The sequence below is a fragment of the Lissotriton vulgaris genome, chromosome 1_1, assembly GCF_964263255.1.
Source record: "Lissotriton vulgaris chromosome 1_1, aLisVul1.2, whole genome shotgun sequence".
NCBI lineage: Eukaryota > Metazoa > Chordata > Amphibia > Caudata > Salamandridae > Lissotriton > Lissotriton vulgaris.
Window position 1 is genome coordinate 604342 of NC_141685.1, and position 20540 is coordinate 624881.

General features: G+C 46.3%; 1 protein-coding gene across 1 annotated transcript in view; it reads left to right on the forward strand.

The window, feature by feature from the left end:
• LOC147736913 (NACHT, LRR and PYD domains-containing protein 12-like) overlaps positions 1-20540 on the forward strand; it is a 707348-nt gene that overhangs the window by 552182 nt on the left and 134626 nt on the right. Inside the window, exon 3 of the mRNA XM_086962964.1 lies at positions 10467-10482. Within this exon, the coding sequence (XP_086819090.1) occupies positions 10467-10482 (16 nt within the window). The remainder of the gene's footprint in view (positions 1-10466; positions 10483-20540) is intronic.

Consider the following 20540-nt stretch of genomic DNA (forward strand, 5'->3'; position numbering starts at 1 on the left):
TTAACGTTTCGCTGATTGCTGTATACACGTGGGGCAGATATATTATCAGGTCTATACTCTTCCCATTCAAAACGAGTGCCCTCAGCCCGTGGAAACCCATCCTTGTCATGATGACATATTTTATTTAGACGAAAAAGCACCCCCCCTTTTGTTGGCCATCTCAAAGTAAAGAGGAGAGTGTACCAGGCGTTACACGACCCATTATGTGAAAACGGGAGTGGAATAAGCGGAGTGCCCCCTCTCTTCTGGTGCCCAGGCAACATCCCACACACCCAGCAATTGGAAGTATTGGTCATATTGTGTGTGTGGTGAAGGATCTGTATGAAGCTGTTATTTAAGTACGTTTGGCGATGGCGTTCTTCATGGAAAGGCAATGTAAAGTGAAAATGTTCAGACGGTGCCGGGGTAGTCGGCAGCAAATGTTCACGTACAGGCACCACAAGTTCGACTAACCAGGCTATAACAGCTATCACCACAATAGTCAGAACAAAAAGAAAGGCACCCAATATCTTCTTATCACGAGATGCCGTTGATGCCATAGTTCTGGAATGTTTGTGCAGGATCTCAGACGGCACAAGTTAATCGCAATAGAGTTACAAGTCTCAGATACACATACGTGTATACCTAAAAAAAGAAAAATGCGGTGCTGAACTCCGAGGTAGCCGTTGTTTTCTTCTCCGGGCCAAGACGGGTGTCGCTACTCTGGCAGAACTGATCCCCCCCCCTTGGAATTCCCGGTTTCCGTTTCACAAACCTGGAGCGGTAACCAACCAGTCATGAAAAAAAACAATGGAAAAATCTTCTTATCGTGGACGCAGATCGTAGCGCTCTCTTCCAGAGACAGATTGGTCCGGGAAGGCTCCCTCTACTTCGGCCGACGTCACAGCTGGGCTCTTTTCCTTCTCCAAGATCTCTTTGTAGTCAGTCAACACAGCAGGAGTCACCAGGTCCGGAGAGACTCGTCGACAGTGCGTCGAATGCACCCACCGCTTTCTGTTGGTCACTCTGACGGCGGTTCGGGTTGCAAGTAGGACCTGCTCGGGGCCCTTCCACCTGGGCTCCAGACTGCTTGTTCTCTCAAACGTGCGGACCATCACATGATCCCCGGGACGAAGATCGTGGCCTTCTCCAGTAGAGTTGTCAGGGAGCGCTTCTCGAACCTGTTGATGAATAGAGAGCAAATTATTTGTTAATCGTGCCAAATAGTCGTTCATCATAACACAAGGCACATCATGTATTAGTCGCGGCTTGGGCACCCCCCAGATATTCATAGGGCGGCCAAACACCACCTCATATGGCGTAAGGCCAGTTCGTGAATGGGGTACTGATCTTAGAGATAGTAGCGCTAGCGGCAAAGCATCCGGCCACTTCAATGTTGTAGACGCCACAATTTTGGCCAGCTTAAGCTTCAACGTGGCATTGTACCGCTCGACCAAACCTGCTGACTGAGGGTGGAATACAGCGTGGAATTTTTGCTGAATCCCCAATCCCTTCAGTACATACTCCACAATCTTTCCAACAAAATGGGGCCCATTATCGCTCCACAGAAATTTGCAAACTCCGAAGCGAGGAAAGAATTCCTTAAGCAACACCTTAGCTGTTGTCAAAGCCGTATTGTCTTTCGTGGGGTAGGCCTCAACCCATTTGCTAAAAGCACACACCACCACTAGGACGTACTTCAGGTTGTTGCAGCGCTCGAGTTGGATGTAATCCATTTGAAGCACCTCAAACGGTGCTGAAGGTGGAACGAACCCTCCTTTGGGAGTATGGGTCCCCTTTCCGGGATTGTGTTGCAAACATACCAGGCAGGTCTGCACTACTCTCTTTGCAGTATTAGCAATCTCGGGGTGTTCCCAAACTCGTGTTAAAAGACGAGTGATTGCAAGAGCTCCGACATGAGCCAGCCCATGCGTCATCTGAACCATCGCCTGCAAGTAGGCCGCAGGCAATTTCCATTTTTCCATGTCTTTGCTTCTCCAACAACCCTCATCATCTAGTACCCCATCTACTGCCCAAGCCGCAAGTTCTGAGTCTGTAGCTGATTTTTGAATGTCCTGTATTTCTGCTCTAGCATCACTCCATCGCTCAGCCTGTGATTGTACCACATACATAGGGGAGCTAGTTCGGGACATAGCCGTTTGTCTCGCAATGTTGTCTGCAAAGGCGTTTCCTTGGCCCACTTTATCTGTAATCTTTTTATGGGCGCTACACTTCACTATCGCTACTTTCTTAGGACAAAGCAACGCATTTAGGAGATCACGCACTAGCTCTCCGTGCATAATGTGCTCTCCGTGTGATGTCAGAAACCCGCGTTCTCTCCAAAGCAGCCCAAAGTCATGGGCCACTCCGAAAGCGTACCGGCTGTCCGTGTATATGTTCACACATAATCCGGCACTCAATTCACAGGCTCTTGTTAAAGCTATCAGCTCTGCTGCCTGAGCCGATTTTTGTGGTATCCTAGCTGTTTCTACCACAGTCTTAAGTGTCGTGATCGCATATGCTGCGGAAGTCGTACCATCTGGCAGCCTCAAACACGATCCATCCACCCACAGTTCCCCATCCACATCTGGAAGTGGCACATCCTGTAAATCGATGCGACCCTTTGTCTGTTCCTCGGTCAGGAAAACACAATCATGGTGTTTTTCTTCCTGACCCTCCTCAACCGGATAGGGCAATAAAGTGGCAGGGTTCAAAGTAGCACACCTTTTCAGTGTAATGTGTGGCGCTAAGAGTGTTAGCTCATATCCTGTTAGCCGTGCACTCGTGAGGTATTGAGTCTTTGTTTGGTTTAGCAGGGCATCTACTGCATGCGGGACTAACACCAACAATTTGTGTGATAGCACTATGCTCTCACTCTGTCGTATAGCTATGGCTGTTGCTGCTACCGCTCGAAAACACCCAGGTAACCCTCGCGCTACAGGATCCAAAATGGCAGAGAAATATGCGCATGGTCTCTGTTTATCCCCGTGTAATTGCACTAACACTGACAACGCGCACCCATCATTCTCGTGCACGTACAATGTGAAAAGTTTCGTGTAGTCTGGTGTACCTAACACGGGTGCGGAACAAAGGGCCTGCCTCAACTGCTCAAAAGCTTTCTGACATTCATCTGTCCACTCAAGAGGCATCGGTGTAGCTTTGGACAGTAATGCTAACAGGGGTTTTATGATATGCGAAAAACCCATGATCCATTGTCTGCAAAAGGACGTTAATCCTATGAAGGCACGCACATCTCTCTGCGTGCGGGGGACTGGTGTGTCTAAAATTGCTTGAATTCGATCAGATGTTAATGCACGCCCCTCCTTAGACAACAGATGACCGAGGTAGGTCACCTGGGGTCTGCAATACTGAAGCTTTTTCTTAGAAACTTTGTGATTGTGCTGTGCCAAAAAGGAAAGCAACGCGAGTGTACTCTGTTCACATTGTTCATAGGAGTCGGCGGCAAGCAGAAGGTCATCCACGTACTGGATGAGCGCAACGCCAGACTGCAATTGGAAGGAATCTAACTGCCTTTTCAAAGCCTGGCTATAAATGCTAGGGCTTTCAGTATATCCCTGGGGAACACGACAAAATCTATACGATTTATTATTGAGCGTAAAACCGAACAGATATCTGCTATCTGGGTGAACAGGGATTGAGAAGAACGCGTTTTTCAAGTCAATAACGCTAAAGGTGGTGGCTGTCGGTGGAACCAGGGTAAGCAAAGTCGTGATATCAGACACCACCGGATACTGGGGAATGACAATTTTATTAATCTCACGCAAATCAATAATAAATCGATAGATTTTGCCATCGGAATCTCTCTTAAGAATTGGTAGAATAGGGCTGTTACAAACATTATAAGGAACCTCCTCCACCACCCCTGCAGAAATCAGATCCTGAACAATATGTGTCAATGCAATTTCACCTTCTTTCGAAATCTTATACTGTGGCACTCGTGGTAGAGGGGCTCCCTCCTGAACAGTAATGTGTATTGGTGGAATACGCATCTCTCCCACATCCGTATCTGAGGTCGCCCACAACGTGTGCGGTAGAGAGGCTAAAGCAGGGATGTTAAGAATAGCATAGAATCTGTCAGGGTCAGGGTAATTGTCGTTCAGAATAACCCGCACTCCCTCTGGAGCGCAACGTATGGTAGCCCGAAAGTATTTAAGCAAATCAATACCCAAAATGTTGTCGGGGGTATAGGGCGATAACAAAAATTGGCCAAAACTAAAGTATTTGTCGATACACAGTGCAAGTGGCTTGGACAATGGGCTGGGGGAGGGTGTGCCATCAAACCCTACACACGTAATCATATCGCCAGACAGGGGAGCCCTTGGAACCAATCTTTTCGACAGAGCGCTACGAGTAGCCCCTGTATCAACTAGGAATTGATCAGTAGAACCCAAAATACCCGCTGTTACGTACGGTCCTTCCTGATCTACCGGCACTTCAACTGATTCCTTACCCCATCCCATGCAATCCTATGCATGCACATAATCCTGATGCTCCACATTCTCTCCTTCCGAAATCTGATATTGATTCCGTCTATCAAACGTATTTCGTTCATCCTGGCCACGGCCCCTCTCCTCAACATATCTTCGATCACCTCCGCCACCTCTTGCTCCTGTATAACCTCCTCTTGACCTCCCACTGCCTCGACCACGCTGACTACGCTGCTCACGAAGTACCGGACAATCCTCGGCCCAATGCCCAAACTCCTTGCAATAAGCACACTGATCCTCCGCAATGTCCGTACGACCATATGATGCGTTTCCTCCACCCCGTCTACCTCTGTAATTTCCCCTACTCTGTGTTCCCCGAACCTGCGCCAACATCACCTTCGTTTTCAACTCCTTCGCTTTCTTCTCTACACTTTCTTTAGCCTCCACCTCCTGCCGCTCATAGTACTGAGCCATTGTTAACAAAGACGCAGGGGTCACCGTGGCCCAGGAACTCTCACTCGACTTCAATCGTTTTGCAATCTCCGGTAGGAGATTGGCTACATACTTATCTACAAACAAATGTCGACCTGTATCGTCAGTTAAAGATTGACCACTGTAATCATGAAACGCCTCCTCGAAGCGCGTAAAGAAATCTGAGACCGTTTCATCGGGTTTCTGCTTGCACGACGTTAACATGGTCCAATCAATCTTTTTGGATGGGACAAGCGTTTTTAGTTTAACCAAGATAGCCGCCGGAAGGTCCAAAATTAACTGACAAGGTTTGCATGCTGGCTCTCTTTCCAAATCTGCCATATTTATTTCTTTCCATGTTCCCCCCAAGACCGTTTCATCATTATTTTTACGAATCTGCCTCCACATATCAGGTGGTAAAATTAATCCAAAGAACAGATCTATATCTACAAGAGTCATCACACAAGACGAAATAGCTCCTTCCACCCCCTCATAAAATGCCGCTGGATTTTTCCGAAGATCAGGTAAAGAATTTTTCAATGCCATAACATCTGCTCTATTCCATGGCGTATATACCCAATTATACACAAAATACCCCTTCGCATCCTTTGACAATTTATTATCATCTGTACCTTCCCCTTTTGGTGGAACATACAAAGGCGCGGCTTCACGCATAGGCATAACATGCAACGCAGAGCTCTTATCTGAACCACGGAGAGAACACTCCTTAGCCTGCCCGTTATTCTCCGATCCAGACTCCTTTTGCCTTCGCTTCCGTTCATCTTTTAATCGCGTGGTCTCATCCCGCAGCTGGATCAATCGCTTGTATAGGTCATCAACATCTGAAAGATCAAATTCACCTTTAACCAAATTTTCACGATACACTGACACCGCTTTAGACTCTAAAGTATCAGACAAGGTACGATACGCATTCACGACTTCATCGGCCAAAGTAGACATAAAATACATTAACTCAAGGTCCGACCATCCTGACTTTTCCGTTAGTAACTGTTCCTGAGTAACAATGTTCTTATTAACTTTACGAGCCCAACTACGTAAATGAGCAGATCGCTCCGCGGAAAACCTGAGAGCTGATATCCCCTTCTGGGTCGGCGGATCCTGATCATCATCCCCGGAATCCACAGCCGGAGCCGTCGGCGAAACGTATGGGGGTGGTGACCGATCTAACAAAGAAAAATCATCAATCTCATTATTAAGGACAGGATAAAGTGGTCGGCGAATTGGAAATTGACCAGTCGTTTGCAATTTACGTTCCCGTTCCTCCCTTTCTTTCTTTTCCTGAGCCTCCTTTTCCTCAAGCTGCAAAGCCTTATCTCGAGCAGCCTTGCGCTGCTCTTTGTCCGCCAAGGCAACCTCACGCTTCATTCGTTCACGCGCCGCTTTCTCCCACATTCGCACACAATCAAACATATTTTGTCTAGACCTTCGTTGGAACAAACATTGCTCTACAAATTGTATTTTACTTAAATCGTAGGACCTGTGTAGAGGCCACTGCAATTCAGGATCGGCCTTAGTATATTTATGCCATAATTTACTGTACATAATTGGGGGGTGGCCGAGTTTTACATACATATCCCTATTTGGTGTTCCCTCTGGGGGAGCTGGCTGTGATTCTGCTAACCTAATTGAGGTACCTTCTCCAAAACAACACATTCCTCGAAGCGTGCTAAAAACAGGCATGTTCAAAAAGTATCACGAAGACGTGATATCAAACAAATTGGCACTTACACGTTTTCGCACAGTTGTGCCGCTCAAAAAGGGAAAAAAAAACAAAGTTAGAGAAACATCTCTACATGCCTGCCTATGTGAAGTGCACTACACATATAATTCAAAGATCACAAATTCACAGATGTTAGCTAACTCAAGTCAAAACATAGACCCTAGGGTTTCGACAAGCGTTCAAGAACTGCCTTGCCGATCACAAATCGTAGGACTTCAGTAAGCGTCCGAAGACTACCTTACCGAACACAAATCGTAGAACTTCAGTAAGCGTCCGAAGACTACCTTACCGAACACAATTCTTACCCAACTTCTCAAACGTCCAGGTTCCAACTGCCAAGGTCTTGCAAGCCAAATCAGCCAAACGGCACTTTCTCAGCAGCGCAGACACTTCGAAAACTCAGTCGGAGACCGGCGCCACCTGGAAGGTCAGATCGGAAGGAAAGGAAGAAACACCGTGGCAGCCAAGACTCGGGTCACTCGTGGCAGCGCGCGCCCATGGCGAGTTTCCAAGCCTTCGTCACGACCTCTCCTTCGGGCATCCGAGTCACCGATGAGTCCCTTCGTGGTCGCCAATTGAAGTAATTCAGGGTTCCCAAGGCCTACACGCTCCGGAATTAACCCACTTACACTCAAGAACTGTTGGCACGGAAACTGTAAAAGTCAAAGAACAAGTTTATTAAGACCCCATGGGGTGGTGGTACACTCAAACAGCACCCTTCGGTAATGCAAGAGGTATCACACCGAACATCGGTGTGACCCCCGTTTATATACAGTTTGGGGTAATAAAAAGTTACACGACACACAGTTAAGGTACACTTTTAGAGACATATATGGTCATGTTTTGGAATACTGCCAGCTCATTGGAGGGGGCACAACTCACTGGTCAGTTTGGTGCGCATTCCTGAAGGCTTACGGGTCAGTGAGGACTGCGCATGCGTGGCTTGACCAATACTAAAAATAGCCTGTTGCTGGGCAGACGGGAATGGTCAGTGGAACGGACAAAGGACTAAAGGTTACGTCGGCCACGAGGCCGCTCATGGTCTAAGATGGCCGCTACAACATTCAAAATGGCGTTATCGTATATAGCCAATTTAAGGAGGACAACGTGTAGGTTCAGCTAATCGCTAACGCGGCCGGGCCAATTACGACACTGGTATGGCTTGGTGCAGAAGGATATCATGGAAAGTCATTGAATCATTGGACACAAGAGTTTAATGCTGGTATGGCAGTGGTGCAGAAGGATATAATGGAAAGTCAAGTCAAGTCAAGTCAAAAAGATTTATATAGCGCGCTACATACCCGGAGGGTCTCAAGGCGCTTGAAGAAGGGTGGGGAGTTATTTGTCGAATATCCAAGTTTTAAGTTGATTTCTGAATGCTAGATGGTTCTGAGTGAGACGAAGGTGAGTGGAGAGTGAGTTCCAGGTTTTAGCTGCGAGGTAGGAAAAGGATCTACCTCCCATGGTGGTTTTATTGATGCGAGGTACGGTAGCAAGGGCTTGGTTGGAGGACCGTAGCTGACGGGAGGGGGTGTAGAAGGAAAGTCGTGTGTTGAGGCATTCGGGTCCAATTTCGTAAAGTGCTTTGTGTGCGTGGGTTAGGAGTCGGAAAGTAATTCTCTTATTGACGGGGAGCCAGTGGAGGTTTTTCAGGTGACTAGAGATGTGGTCTTTACGCGGGATGTCTAGTATGAGTCTGGCTGATGCGTTCTGGATGCGTTGGAGTTTATTCTGGAGTTTTGCGGTGATACCGGCGTATAGGGTGTTTCCGTAGTCCATGTGGCTTGTAACTAGTGCATGGGTGACCGTTTTTCTGGTTTCGGTGGGGATCCAGCGAAATGTTTTTTTGAGCATGCGAAGGATGTTGAAGCAAGATGATGAAACGGCGTTTACTTGTCTGTTCATAGAGAGTGAGGAGTCCAGGATGACGCCCAGGTTCCGTGCGTGGTCCGTCGGGATGGGTGCTTTTCCAAGGGCCTCTGGCCACCAAGAGTCATCCCAGGCGGAGGGGGAGGTACCTAAGATAAGGACTTCTGTTTTGTCTGAGTTCAGTTTCAGGCGGCTGTGCTTCATCCACTCGGCTACTTCTTTCATTCCTTCATGTAGGTTGGTTTTGGCGGTGTTAGGGTCTTTGGTGAGTGATAGGATTAGTTGAGTGTCATCCGCGTAGGAGATGATGTTGAGGTTGTGTTGGCATTCGATGGCCGCGAGGGGGCTCATGTATATGTTGAAGAGGGTGGGGCTGAGTGAGGACCCTTGGGGTACGCCGCAGATGACTTCATTGGCCTCATTCTTGAATGGTGGGAGGCGGACTCTCTGGGTTCTTCCGGTGAGGAACGAGGTGGTCCAGTCCAGTGCTTTTCCTTGGATTCCGATATTTCTGAGGCGTTGTAATAGGGTGCTATGTCAGACTGTGTCGAAGGCTGCGGAGAGGTCGAGGAGGATGAGGGCGACTGTGTCTCCATTGTCCAGAAGAGTTCGAATGTCGTCTGTTGCTGCGATGAGGGCGGTCTCCGTGCTGTGTTTGGCTCGGAAGCCGGACTGTGAGGAGTTGAGGGATTTGTTGGTTTCGAGGAAAGCGGCGAGCTGGTTGTTGACAGCTTTCTCGATGACTTTGGCTGGGAATGGAAGGAGCGAGATGGGGCGATAGTTTTTGAGTTCGGTGGGGTCCGCTGTGGGTTTTTTCAGAAGGGCGCTAAGTTCTGCGTGTTTCCAGCTTTCCGGGAAGGTGGCGGAGTTGAGGGAGCAGTTGATGACGTCTCGAAGGTGTGGTGCTATGATGGAGTCTGCTTTGTTGAGGATGTGGTGAGGGCAGGGGTCTGTGGGGGATCCTGAGTGGATGGAGTTCATCAGGCGGATGGTGTCCTCAGTGGAGATTGGGTTCCAGTCATTAAGGATGTTCAAGGGGGGTGAAGGTCCTGCAGAAGGTTGGGTGGGTTGGTCTCCGGGTCGGTTGTCGAAGCTGTTGTGGATGTCTGCGATTTTGTTGTGGAAGAACGAAGCTAGGGAGTCGCAGAGGGCTTGAGAGGGGGTGATGTCGTTGGAGTTGGCTGAGGGGTTGGTAAATTCTTTGACGATGTTGAATAATTCCTTGCTGTTGTGGGCGTTGTTGTCTAGTCGGTCTTTGAATGCGGCTTTCTTGGCAGATCGGATTAGTTGGTGGTGTATGCGGGTGGCGTTTTTGAAGGCGTCCCTGGTGCTGGTCTTTGGGTCTTTTTTCCAGGCCTTCTCGAGGGAGCGACAGAGTTTCTTGGATTTCTTAAGATCATCGTTGAACCAGGAGGCGTTTTTGCTGCCTAGTTTGATTTGACTTTTTTCAGCGGTGCTAGGATGTCGGCGCTGTTGGATAGCCATTGGGTGAGGTAAATGGCTGCTTGGTCGGGATTTGAGGAATGGGCAGGGGGGTTTTGGAGAAGCGATGAGGAGATCTGGTCGATGGTGATTTTGTTCCAGTTTCTTCGCATAGTAGGTTGAGGATGGTTGTGAGTTGTGGTCTTTTTGTAGATAAAGTGAACGCAGCTGTGGTCCGTCCAATGGAGAGTAGTGGTGTGACTGAAGGAGACATGTTTGCTGGAGGTGAAGATAGGGTCGAGTGTGTGACCAGCGATGTGGGTGGGCGTAGTGACAAGTTGTTTGAGTCCGAGGTTGGCGAGATTGTCCAGAAGGGAGGTGGCGTTGCTGTCATTTCTCTTTTCCAGGTGAAAGTTGAGGTCTCCCAGCAGAATGTATTCTTCGGAAGGGAGGGCGTGTGGGGTGATAAAGTCAGTGATAACGTCGCTGAATTGTGCACGGGGTCCTGGAGGTCGGTAGAGGAGTGTGCCTCTGAGTGTGGTTTTGGGGTCGGTGTGGATCTGGAAGTGAAGGTGTTCGGCGCTGGCAAGGTTGGCGTCTGAGCTGGTTGAGATGCGGATGGAGTTCCTATGGACGATAGCGATGCCTCCTCCTGTTTGGTCGGTGCGGTCCTTACGGATGATCTTGTATCCTTCCGGGATGGCTTTGGTGATGTCTGGAGCTGATGAGGCGTTCATCCATGTTTCTGTTAGGAAGGCGACGTCGGGAGAAATGGTGTCTAGTAGGTTCCAGAGGTCGATGGCGTGTCTGTGGACTGAGCGGGTGTTGAGCAGGATGCATTTTAGGTGGTTGGAGTCAGATCTCGGTTGTGTGATCGTGGATGAGGAGTTTTTCTTGGTTCCGTCGAACTTGCAGGAGTAGCAAGTGAAGGGTCCATGGGTGTGTCCAGGAGCGGCTTGGGCGCAGTTGGAGAGTCGGCCGGGGTTAAGGGCTAGGAGGGTGGAGGCGTCGTAAGTAATGCGGGAGGGCTGGGCATTGCGTGGACCAGGGGGTCTGGCACTGGGCGCGGTCCAGGCGCGGACGGGCGTAGACGGGCTTACCTTTGGCGCACCTTCGGCGCGGCCGTAGCGCGTGGACGCTGCGCGTTGGGACATTGGTCATAAATGGATAGTGGAGGGGGCGGTATTGTGGCAGGGGCAGCAGCTGGGAGGCAGTGGCGGTAGGAGGGGCGGACCAGGGGAAACAAACACAAAATGGAGGGTCAAAGGCGAACAGAGACAGGGGCAGCAAATGCTCAACAGCTCTGAGTGTGCAGACTAATGAAATGTAAGCACACCAGGGCTTGGTGCAGAAGGATATCATATAAAGTCATTGAATCATTGGACACAAGGGTTTAATGCTGGTATGGCTTGGTGCTGAAGGAGATCATGGAAAGTCATTGAATCATTGGACACAAGGGTTTAATGCTGGTATGGCTTGGTGCAGAAGGAGATCATGGAAAGTCATTGAATCATTGGACACAAGGGTTTAATGCTGGTATGGCTTGGTGCAGAAGGATATCATGGAAAGTCATTGAATCATTGGACACAAGGGTTTAATGCTAGTATGGCTTGGTGCAGAAGGATATCATGGAAAGTCATTGAATCATTGGACACAAGGGTTTAATGCTGGTATGGCTTGGTGCAGAAGGATATCATGGAAAGTCATTGAATCATTGGACACAATGGTTTAATGCTGGTACGGCTTGGTGCAGAAGGATATCATGGAAAGTCATTGAATCATTGGACACACAGGTTTAATGCTGGTACGGCTTGGTGCAGAAGGATATCGTGGAAAGTCATTGAATCATTGGACACAAGGGTTTAATGCTGGTATGGCTTGGTGCAGAAGGAGATCGTGGAAAGTCATTGAATCATTGGACACAAGGGTTTAATGCTGGTACGGCTTTGTGCAGAAGGATATCGTGGAAAGTCATTGAATCATTGGACACAAGGGTTTAATGCTGGTATGGCTTGGTGCAGAAGGAGATCGTGGAAAGTCATTGAATCATTGGACACAAGGGTTTAATGCTGGTATGGCTTGGTGCAGAAGGATATCGTGGAAAGTCATTGAATCATTGGACACAAGGGTTTAATGCTGGTATGGCTTGGTGCAGAAGGATATCGTGGAAAGTCATTGAATCATTGGACACAAGGGTTTAATGCTGGTATGGCTTGGTGCAGAAGGATGTCGTGGAAAGTCATTGAATCATTGGACACAGGGGTTTAATGCTGGTATGGCTTGGTGCAGAAGGTTATTGTGGAAAGTCATTGAATCATTGGACACGGGGGTTTAATGCTGGTATGGCTTGGTGCAGAAGGATATCGTGGAATGTCATTGAATCATTGCACACAGGGGTTTAATGCTGGTATGCCTTGGTGCAGAAGGATATCGTGGAAAGTCATTGAATCATTGGACACAAGGGTTTAATGCTGGTATGGCTTGGTGCAGAAGGAGATCGTGGAAAGTCATTGAATCATTGGACACAAGGGTTTAATGCTGGTATGGCTTGGTGCAGAAGGATATCGTGGAAAGTCATTGAATCATTGGACACAAGGGTTTAATGCTGGTATGGCTTGGTGCAGAAGGAGATCGTGGAAAGTCATTGAATCATTGGACACAAGGGTTTAATGCTGGTATGGCTTGGTGCAGAAGGTTATTGTGGAAAGTCATTGAATCATTGGACACAGGGGTTTAATGCTGGTATGGCTTGGTGCAGAAGGTTATTGTGGAAAGTCATTGAATCATTGGACACAGGGGTTTAATGCTGGTATGGCTTGGTGCAGAAGGATATCGTGGAATGTCATTGAATCATTGGACACAGGGGTTTAATGCTGGTATGGCTTGGTGCAGAAGGATATCGTGGAAAGTCATTGAATCATTGGACACAAGGGTTTAATGCTGGTATGGCTTGGTGCAGAAGGATATCGTGGAAAGTCATTGAATCATTGGACACAAGGGTTTAATGCTGGTATGGCTTGGTGCAGAAGGATATCGTGGAAAGTCATTGAATCATTGGATACAAGGGTTTAATGCTGGTATGGCTTGGTGCAGAAGGTTATCGTGGAAAGTCATTGAATCATTGGACACAAGGGTTTAATGCTGGTATGGCTTGGTGCGGAAGGTTATTGTGGAAAGTCATTGAATCATTGAACACAAGGGTTTAATGCTGGTATGGCTTGGTGCAGAAGGACATCATGGAAAGTCATTGAATCATCGGACACAGGGGTTTAATGCTGGTATGGCTTGGTGCAGAAGGATATCATGGAAAGTCATTGAATCATCGGACACAAGGGTTTAATGCTGGTATGTCATTGAATCATTGGACACAAGGGTTTAATGCTGGTATGGCTTGGTGCAGAAGGATATCGTGGAAAGTCATTGAATCATTGGACACAAGGGTTTAATGCTGGTATGGCTTGGTGCAGAAGGATATCGTGGAAAGTCATTGAATCATTGGACACACAGGTTTAATGCTGGTATGGCTTGGTGCAGAAGGATATCGTGGAAAGTCATTGAATCATTGGACACAAGGGATTAATGCTGGTATGGCTTGGTGCAGAAGGAGATCGTGGAAAGTCATTGAATCATTGGACACAAGGGTTTAATGCTGGTATGGCTTGGTGCAGAAGGATATCGTGGAAGATCATTGAATCATTCAACACAAGGGTTTAATGCTGGTATGGCTTGGTGCAGAAGGATATCGTGGAAAGTCATTGAATCATTGGACATAAGGGTTTAATGCTGGTATGGCTTGGTGCAGAAGGATATCATGGAACGTCATTAAATCATTGGACACAAGGGTTTAATGCTGGTATGGCTTGGTGCAGAAGGATATCATGTAAAGTCATTGAATCATTGGACGCAAGGGTTTAATGCTGGTACGGCTTGGTGCAGAAGGATATCATGGAAAGTCATTGAATCATTGGACACAAGAGTTTAATGCTGGTATGGCTTGGTGCAGAAGGATATCGTGGAAAGTCATTGAATCATTGGACACAAGGGTTTAATGCTGGTATGGCTTGGTGCAGAAGGATATCGTGGAAAGTCATTGAATCATTGGACACAAGGGTTTAATGCTGGTATGGCTTGGTGCAGAAGGATATCATGGAAAGTCATTGAATCATTGGACACAAGGGTTTAATGCTGGTACGGCTTGGTGCAGAAGGATATCATGGAAAGTCATTGAATCATTGGACACAAGGGTTTAATGCTGGTACGGCTTGGTGCAGAAGGATATCAAGGAAAGTCATTGAATCATTGGACACAAGGGTTTAATGCTGCTATTGCTTGGTGCAGAAGGAGATCATGGAAAGTGATTGAATCATTGGACACAAGGGTTTAATGCTGGTACGGCTTGGTGCAGAAGGATATCATGGAAAGTCATTGAATCAATGGACACAAGAGTTTAATGCTGGTATGGCAGTGGTGCAGAAGGATATCATGGAAAGTCATTGAAACATTGGACACAAGGGTTTAATGCTGGTATGGCTTGGTGCAGAAGGATATCATGGAAAGTCATTGAATCATTGGACACAAGAGTTTAATGCTGGTATGGCAGTGGTGCAGAAGGATATCATGGAAAGTCATTGAATCATTGTACACAAGGGTTTAATGCTAGTATGGCTTGGTGCAGAAGGATATCATATAAAGTCGTTGAATCATTGGACACAAGGGTTTAATGCTGGTATGGCTTGGTGCAGAAGGATATCATGGAAAGTCATTGAATCATTGGACACATGGGTTTAATGCTGGTATGGCTTGGTGCAGAATGATATCATGGAAAGTCATTGAATCATTGGACACAAGGGTTTAATGCTGGTATGGCTTAGTGCAGAAGGATATCATGGAAAGTCATTGAATCATTGGACACAAGGGTTTAATGCTGGTACGGCTTGGTGCAGAAGGAGATCATGGAAAGTCTTTGAATCATAGGACACACAGGTTTAATGCTGGTACGGCTTGGTGCAGAAGGATATCATGGAAAGTCATTGAATCATTGGACACAAGGGTTTAATGCTGGTATGGCTTGGTGCAGAAGGAGATCATGGAAAGTCATTGAATCATTGGACACAAGGGTTTAAAGCTGGTATGGCTTGGTGCAGAAGGATATCATGGAAAGTCATTGAATCATTGGACACAAGGGTTTAATGCTGGTATGGCTTGGTGCAGAAGGATATCGTGGAAAGTCATTGAATCATTGGACAGAAGGGTTTAATGCTGGTATGGCTTGGTGCAGAAGGATATCGTGGAAAGTCATTGAATCATTGGACACAAGGGTTTAATGCTGGTATGGCTTGGTGCAGAAGGATATCGTAAAAAGTCATTGAATTATTGGACACAGGGGTTCAATGCTGGTATGGCTTGGTGCAGAAGGTTATCATATAAAGTCATTGAATCATTGGACACAAGGGTTTAATGCTGGTATGGCTTGGTGCAGAAGGAGATCATGGAAAGTCATTGAATCATTGGACACAAGGGTTTAATGCTGGTATGGCTTGGTGCAGAAGGATATCATGGAAAGTCATTGAATCATTGGACACAAGGTTTTAATGCTGGTATGGCTTGGTGCAGAAGGATATCATGGAAAGTCATTGAATCATTGGACACAAGGGTTTAATGCTGGTATGGCTTGGTGCGGAAGGATATCGTGGAATGTCATTGAATCATTGGACACAAGGGTTTAATGCTGGTATGGCTTGGTGCAGAAGGATATCGTGGAAAGTCATTGAATCATTGGACACAAGGGTTTAATGCTGGTATGGCTTGGTGCAGAAGGATGTCGTGGGAAGTCATTGAATCATTGGACAAAGGGGTTTAATGCTGGTATGAATGGTGCAGAAGGTTATTGTGGAAAGTCATTGAATCATTGGACACAGGGGTTTAATGCTGGTATGGCTTGGTGCAGAAGGATATCATGGAAAGTAATTGAATCATTGGACACAGGGGTTTAATGCTGGTATGGCTTGGTGCAGAAGGATATCATGGAAAGTCATTGAATCATTGGACACAAGGGTTTAATGCTGGTACGGCTTGGTGCAGAAGGATATCATGGAAAGTCATTGAATCATTGGACACACAGGTTTAATGCTGGTACGGCTTGGTGCAGAAGGAGATCGTGGAAAGTCATTGAATCATTGGACACAAGGGTTTAATGCTGGTACGGCTTGGTGCAGAAGGATATCGTGGAAAGTCATTGAATCATTGGACACAAGGGTTTAATGCTGGTATGGCTTGGTGCAGAAGGATATCGTGGAAAGTCATTAAATCATTGGACACAAGGGTTTAATGCTGGTATGGCTTGGTGCAGAAGGATGTCGTGGAAAGTCATTGAATCATTGGACAAAGGGGTTTAATGCTGGTATGGCTTGGTGCAGAAGGTTATTGTGGAAAGTCATTGAATCATTGGACACAGGGGTTTAATGCTGGTATGGCTTGGTGCAGAAGGATATCATGGAAAGTCATTGAATCATTGGACACAGGGGTTTAATGCTGCTATTGCTTGGTGCAGAAGGATATCATGGAAAGTCATTGAATCATTGGACACAAGGGTTTAATGCTGGTACGGCTTGGTGCAGAAGGATATCATGGAAAGTCATTGAATCATTGGACACACAGGTTTAATGCTGGTACGGCTTGGTGCAGAAGGATATCGTGGAAAGTCATTGAATCATTGGACACAAGGGTTTAATGCTGGTATGGCTTGGTGCAGAAGGAGATTGTGGAAAGTCATTGAATCATTGGACACAAGGGTTTAATGCTGGTATGGCTTGGTGCAGAAGGTTATTGTGGAAAGTCATTGAATCATTGGACACGGGGGTTTAATGCTGGTATAGCTTGGTGCAGAAGGATATCATGGAATGTCATTGAATCATTGCACACAGGGGTTTAATGCTGGTATGGCTTGGTGCAGAAGGATATCGTGGAAAGTCATTGAATCATTGGACACAAGGGTTTAATGCTGGTATGGCTTGGTGCAGAAGGATATCATGGAAAGTCATTGAATCATTGGACACAAGGGTTTAATGCTGGTATGGCTTGGTGCAGAAGGATATCGTGGAAAGTCATTGAATCATTGGACACAAGGGTTTAATGCTGGTATGGCTTGGTGCAGAAGGATATCGTGGAAAGTCATTGAATCATTGGACACAAGGGTGTAATGCTGGTATGGCTTGGTGCAGAAGGATATCGTGGAAAGTCATTGAATCATTGGGCACAAGGGTTTAATGCTGGTATGGCTTGGTGCAGAAGGATGTCGTGGAAAGTCATTGAATCATTGGACACAGGGGTTTAATGCTGGTATGGCTTGGTGCAGAAGGTTATTGTGGAAAGTCATTGAATCATTGGACACAGGGGTTTAATGCTGGTATGGCTTGGTGCAGAAGGTTATTGTGGAAAGTCATTGAATCATTGGACACAGGGGTTTAATGCTGGTACGGCTTGGTGCAGAAGGATATCATGGAAAGTCATTGAATCATTGGACACATGGGTTTAATGCTGGTATGGCTTGGTGCAGAATGATATCATGGAAAGTCATTGAATCATTGGACACAAGGGTTTAATGCTGGTATGGCTTAGTGCAGAAGGATATCATGGAAAGTCATTGAATCATTGGACACAAGGGTTTAATGCTGGTACGGCTTGGTGCAGAAGGAGATCATGGAAAGTCTTTGAATCATAGGACACACAGGTTTAATGCTGGTACGGCTTGGTGCAGAAGGATATCATGGAAAGTCATTGAATCATTGGACACAAGGGTTTAATGCTGGTATGGCTTGGTGCAGAAGGAGATCATGGAAAGTCATTGAATCATTGGACACAAGGGTTTAAAGCTGGTATGGCTTGGTGCAGAAGGATATCATGGAAAGTCATTGAATCATTGGACACAAGGGTTTAATGCTGGTATGGCTTGGTGCAGAAGGATATCGTGGAAAGTCATTGAATCATTGGACAGAAGGGTTTAATGCTGGTATGGCTTGGTGCAGAAGGATATCGTGGAAAGTCATTGAATCATTGGACACAAGGGTTTAATGCTGGTATGGCTTGGTGCAGAAGGATATCGTAAAAAGTCATTGAATTATTGGACACAGGGGTTCAATGCTGGTATGGCTTGGTGCAGAAGGTTATCATATAAAGTCATTGAATCATTGGACACAAGGGTTTAATGCTGGTATGGCTTGGTGCAGAAGGAGATCATGGAAAGTCATTGAATCATTGGACACAAGGGTTTAATGCTGGTATGGCTTGGTGCAGAAGGATATCATGGAAAGTCATTGAATCATTGGACACAAGGTTTTAATGCTGGTATGGCTTGGTGCAGAAGGATATCATGGAAAGTCATTGAATCATTGGACACAAGGGTTTAATGCTGGTATGGCTTGGTGCGGAAGGATATCGTGGAATGTCATTGAATCATTGGACACAAGGGTTTAATGCTGGTATGGCTTGGTGCAGAAGGATATCGTGGAAAGTCATTGAATCATTGGACACAAGGGTTTAATGCTGGTATGGCTTGGTGCAGAAGGATGTCGTGGGAAGTCATTGAATCATTGGACAAAGGGGTTTAATGCTGGTATGAATGGTGCAGAAGGTTATTGTGGAAAGTCATTGAATCATTGGACACAGGGGTTTAATGCTGGTATGGCTTGGTGCAGAAGGATATCATGGAAAGTAATTGAATCATTGGACACAGGGGTTTAATGCTGGTATGGCTTGGTGCAGAAGGATATCATGGAAAGTCATTGAATCATTGGACACAAGGGTTTAATGCTGGTACGGCTTGGTGCAGAAGGATATCATGGAAAGTCATTGAATCATTGGACACACAGGTTTAATGCTGGTACGGCTTGGTGCAGAAGGAGATCGTGGAAAGTCATTGAATCATTGGACACAAGGGTTTAATGCTGGTACGGCTTGGTGCAGAAGGATATCGTGGAAAGTCATTGAATCATTGGACACAAGGGTTTAATGCTGGTATGGCTTGGTGCAGAAGGATATCGTGGAAAGTCATTAAATCATTGGACACAAGGGTTTAATGCTGGTATGGCTTGGTGCAGAAGGATGTCGTGGAAAGTCATTGAATCATTGGACAAAGGGGTTTAATGCTGGTATGGCTTGGTGCAGAAGGTTATTGTGGAAAGTCATTGAATCATTGGACACAGGGGTTTAATGCTGGTATGGCTTGGTGCAGAAGGATATCATGGAAAGTCATTGAATCATTGGACACAGGGGTTTAATGCTGCTATTGCTTGGTGCAGAAGGATATCATGGAAAGTCATTGAATCATTGGACACAAGGGTTTAATGCTGGTACGGCTTGGTGCAGAAGGATATCATGGAAAGTCATTGAATCATTGGACACACAGGTTTAATGCTGGTACGGCTTGGTGCAGAAGGATATCGTGGAAAGTCATTGAATCATTGGACACAAGGGTTTAATGCTGGTATGGCTTGGTGCAGAAGGAGATTGTGGAAAGTCATTGAATCATTGGACACAAGGGTTTAATGCTGGTATGGCTTGGTGCAGAAGGTTATTGTGGAAAGTCATTGAATCATTGGACACGGGGGTTTAATGCTGGTATAGCTTGGTGCAGAAGGATATCATGGAATGTCATTGAATCATTGCACACAGGGGTTTAATGCTGGTATGGCTTGGTGCAGAAGGATATCGTGGAAAGTCATTGAATCATTGGACACAAGGGTTTAATGCTGGTATGGCTTGGTGCAGAAGGATATCATGGAAAGTCATTGAATCATTGGACACAAGGGTTTAATGCTGGTATGGCTTGGTGCAGAAGGATATCGTGGAAAGTCATTGAATCATTGGACACAAGGGTTTAATGCTGGTATGGCTTGGTGCAGAAGGATATCGTGGAAAGTCATTGAATCATTGGACACAAGGGTGTAATGCTGGTATGGCTTGGTGCAGAAGGATATCGTGGAAAGTCATTGAATCATTGGGCACAAGGGTTTAATGCTGGTATGGCTTGGTGCAGAAGGATGTCGTGGAAAGTCATTGAATCATTGGACACAGGGGTTTAATGCTGGTATGGCTTGGTGCAGAAGGTTATTGTGGAAAGTCATTGAATCATTGGACACAGGGGTTTAATGCTGGTATGGCTTGGTGCAGAAGGTTATTGTGGAAAGTCATTGAATCATTGGACACAGGGGTTTAATGCTGGTACGGCTTGGTGCAGAAGGATATCATGGAATGTCATTGAATCATTGGACACAGGGGTTTAATGCTGGTATGGCTTGGTGCAGAAGGATATCGTGGAAAGTCATTGAATCATTGGACACAAGGGTTTAATGCTGGTATGGCTTGGTGCAGAAGGATATCGTGGAAAGTTATTGAATCATTGGACACAAGGGTTTAATGCTGGTATGGCTTGGTGCAGAAGGATATGGTGGAAAGTCATTGAATCATTGGATACAAGGGTTTAATGCTGGTATGGCTTGGTGCAGAAGGATATCGTGGAAAGTCATTGAATCATTGGACACAAGGGTTTAATGCTGGTATGGCTTGGTGCGGAAGGTTATTGTGGAAAGTCATTGAATCATTGAACACAAGCG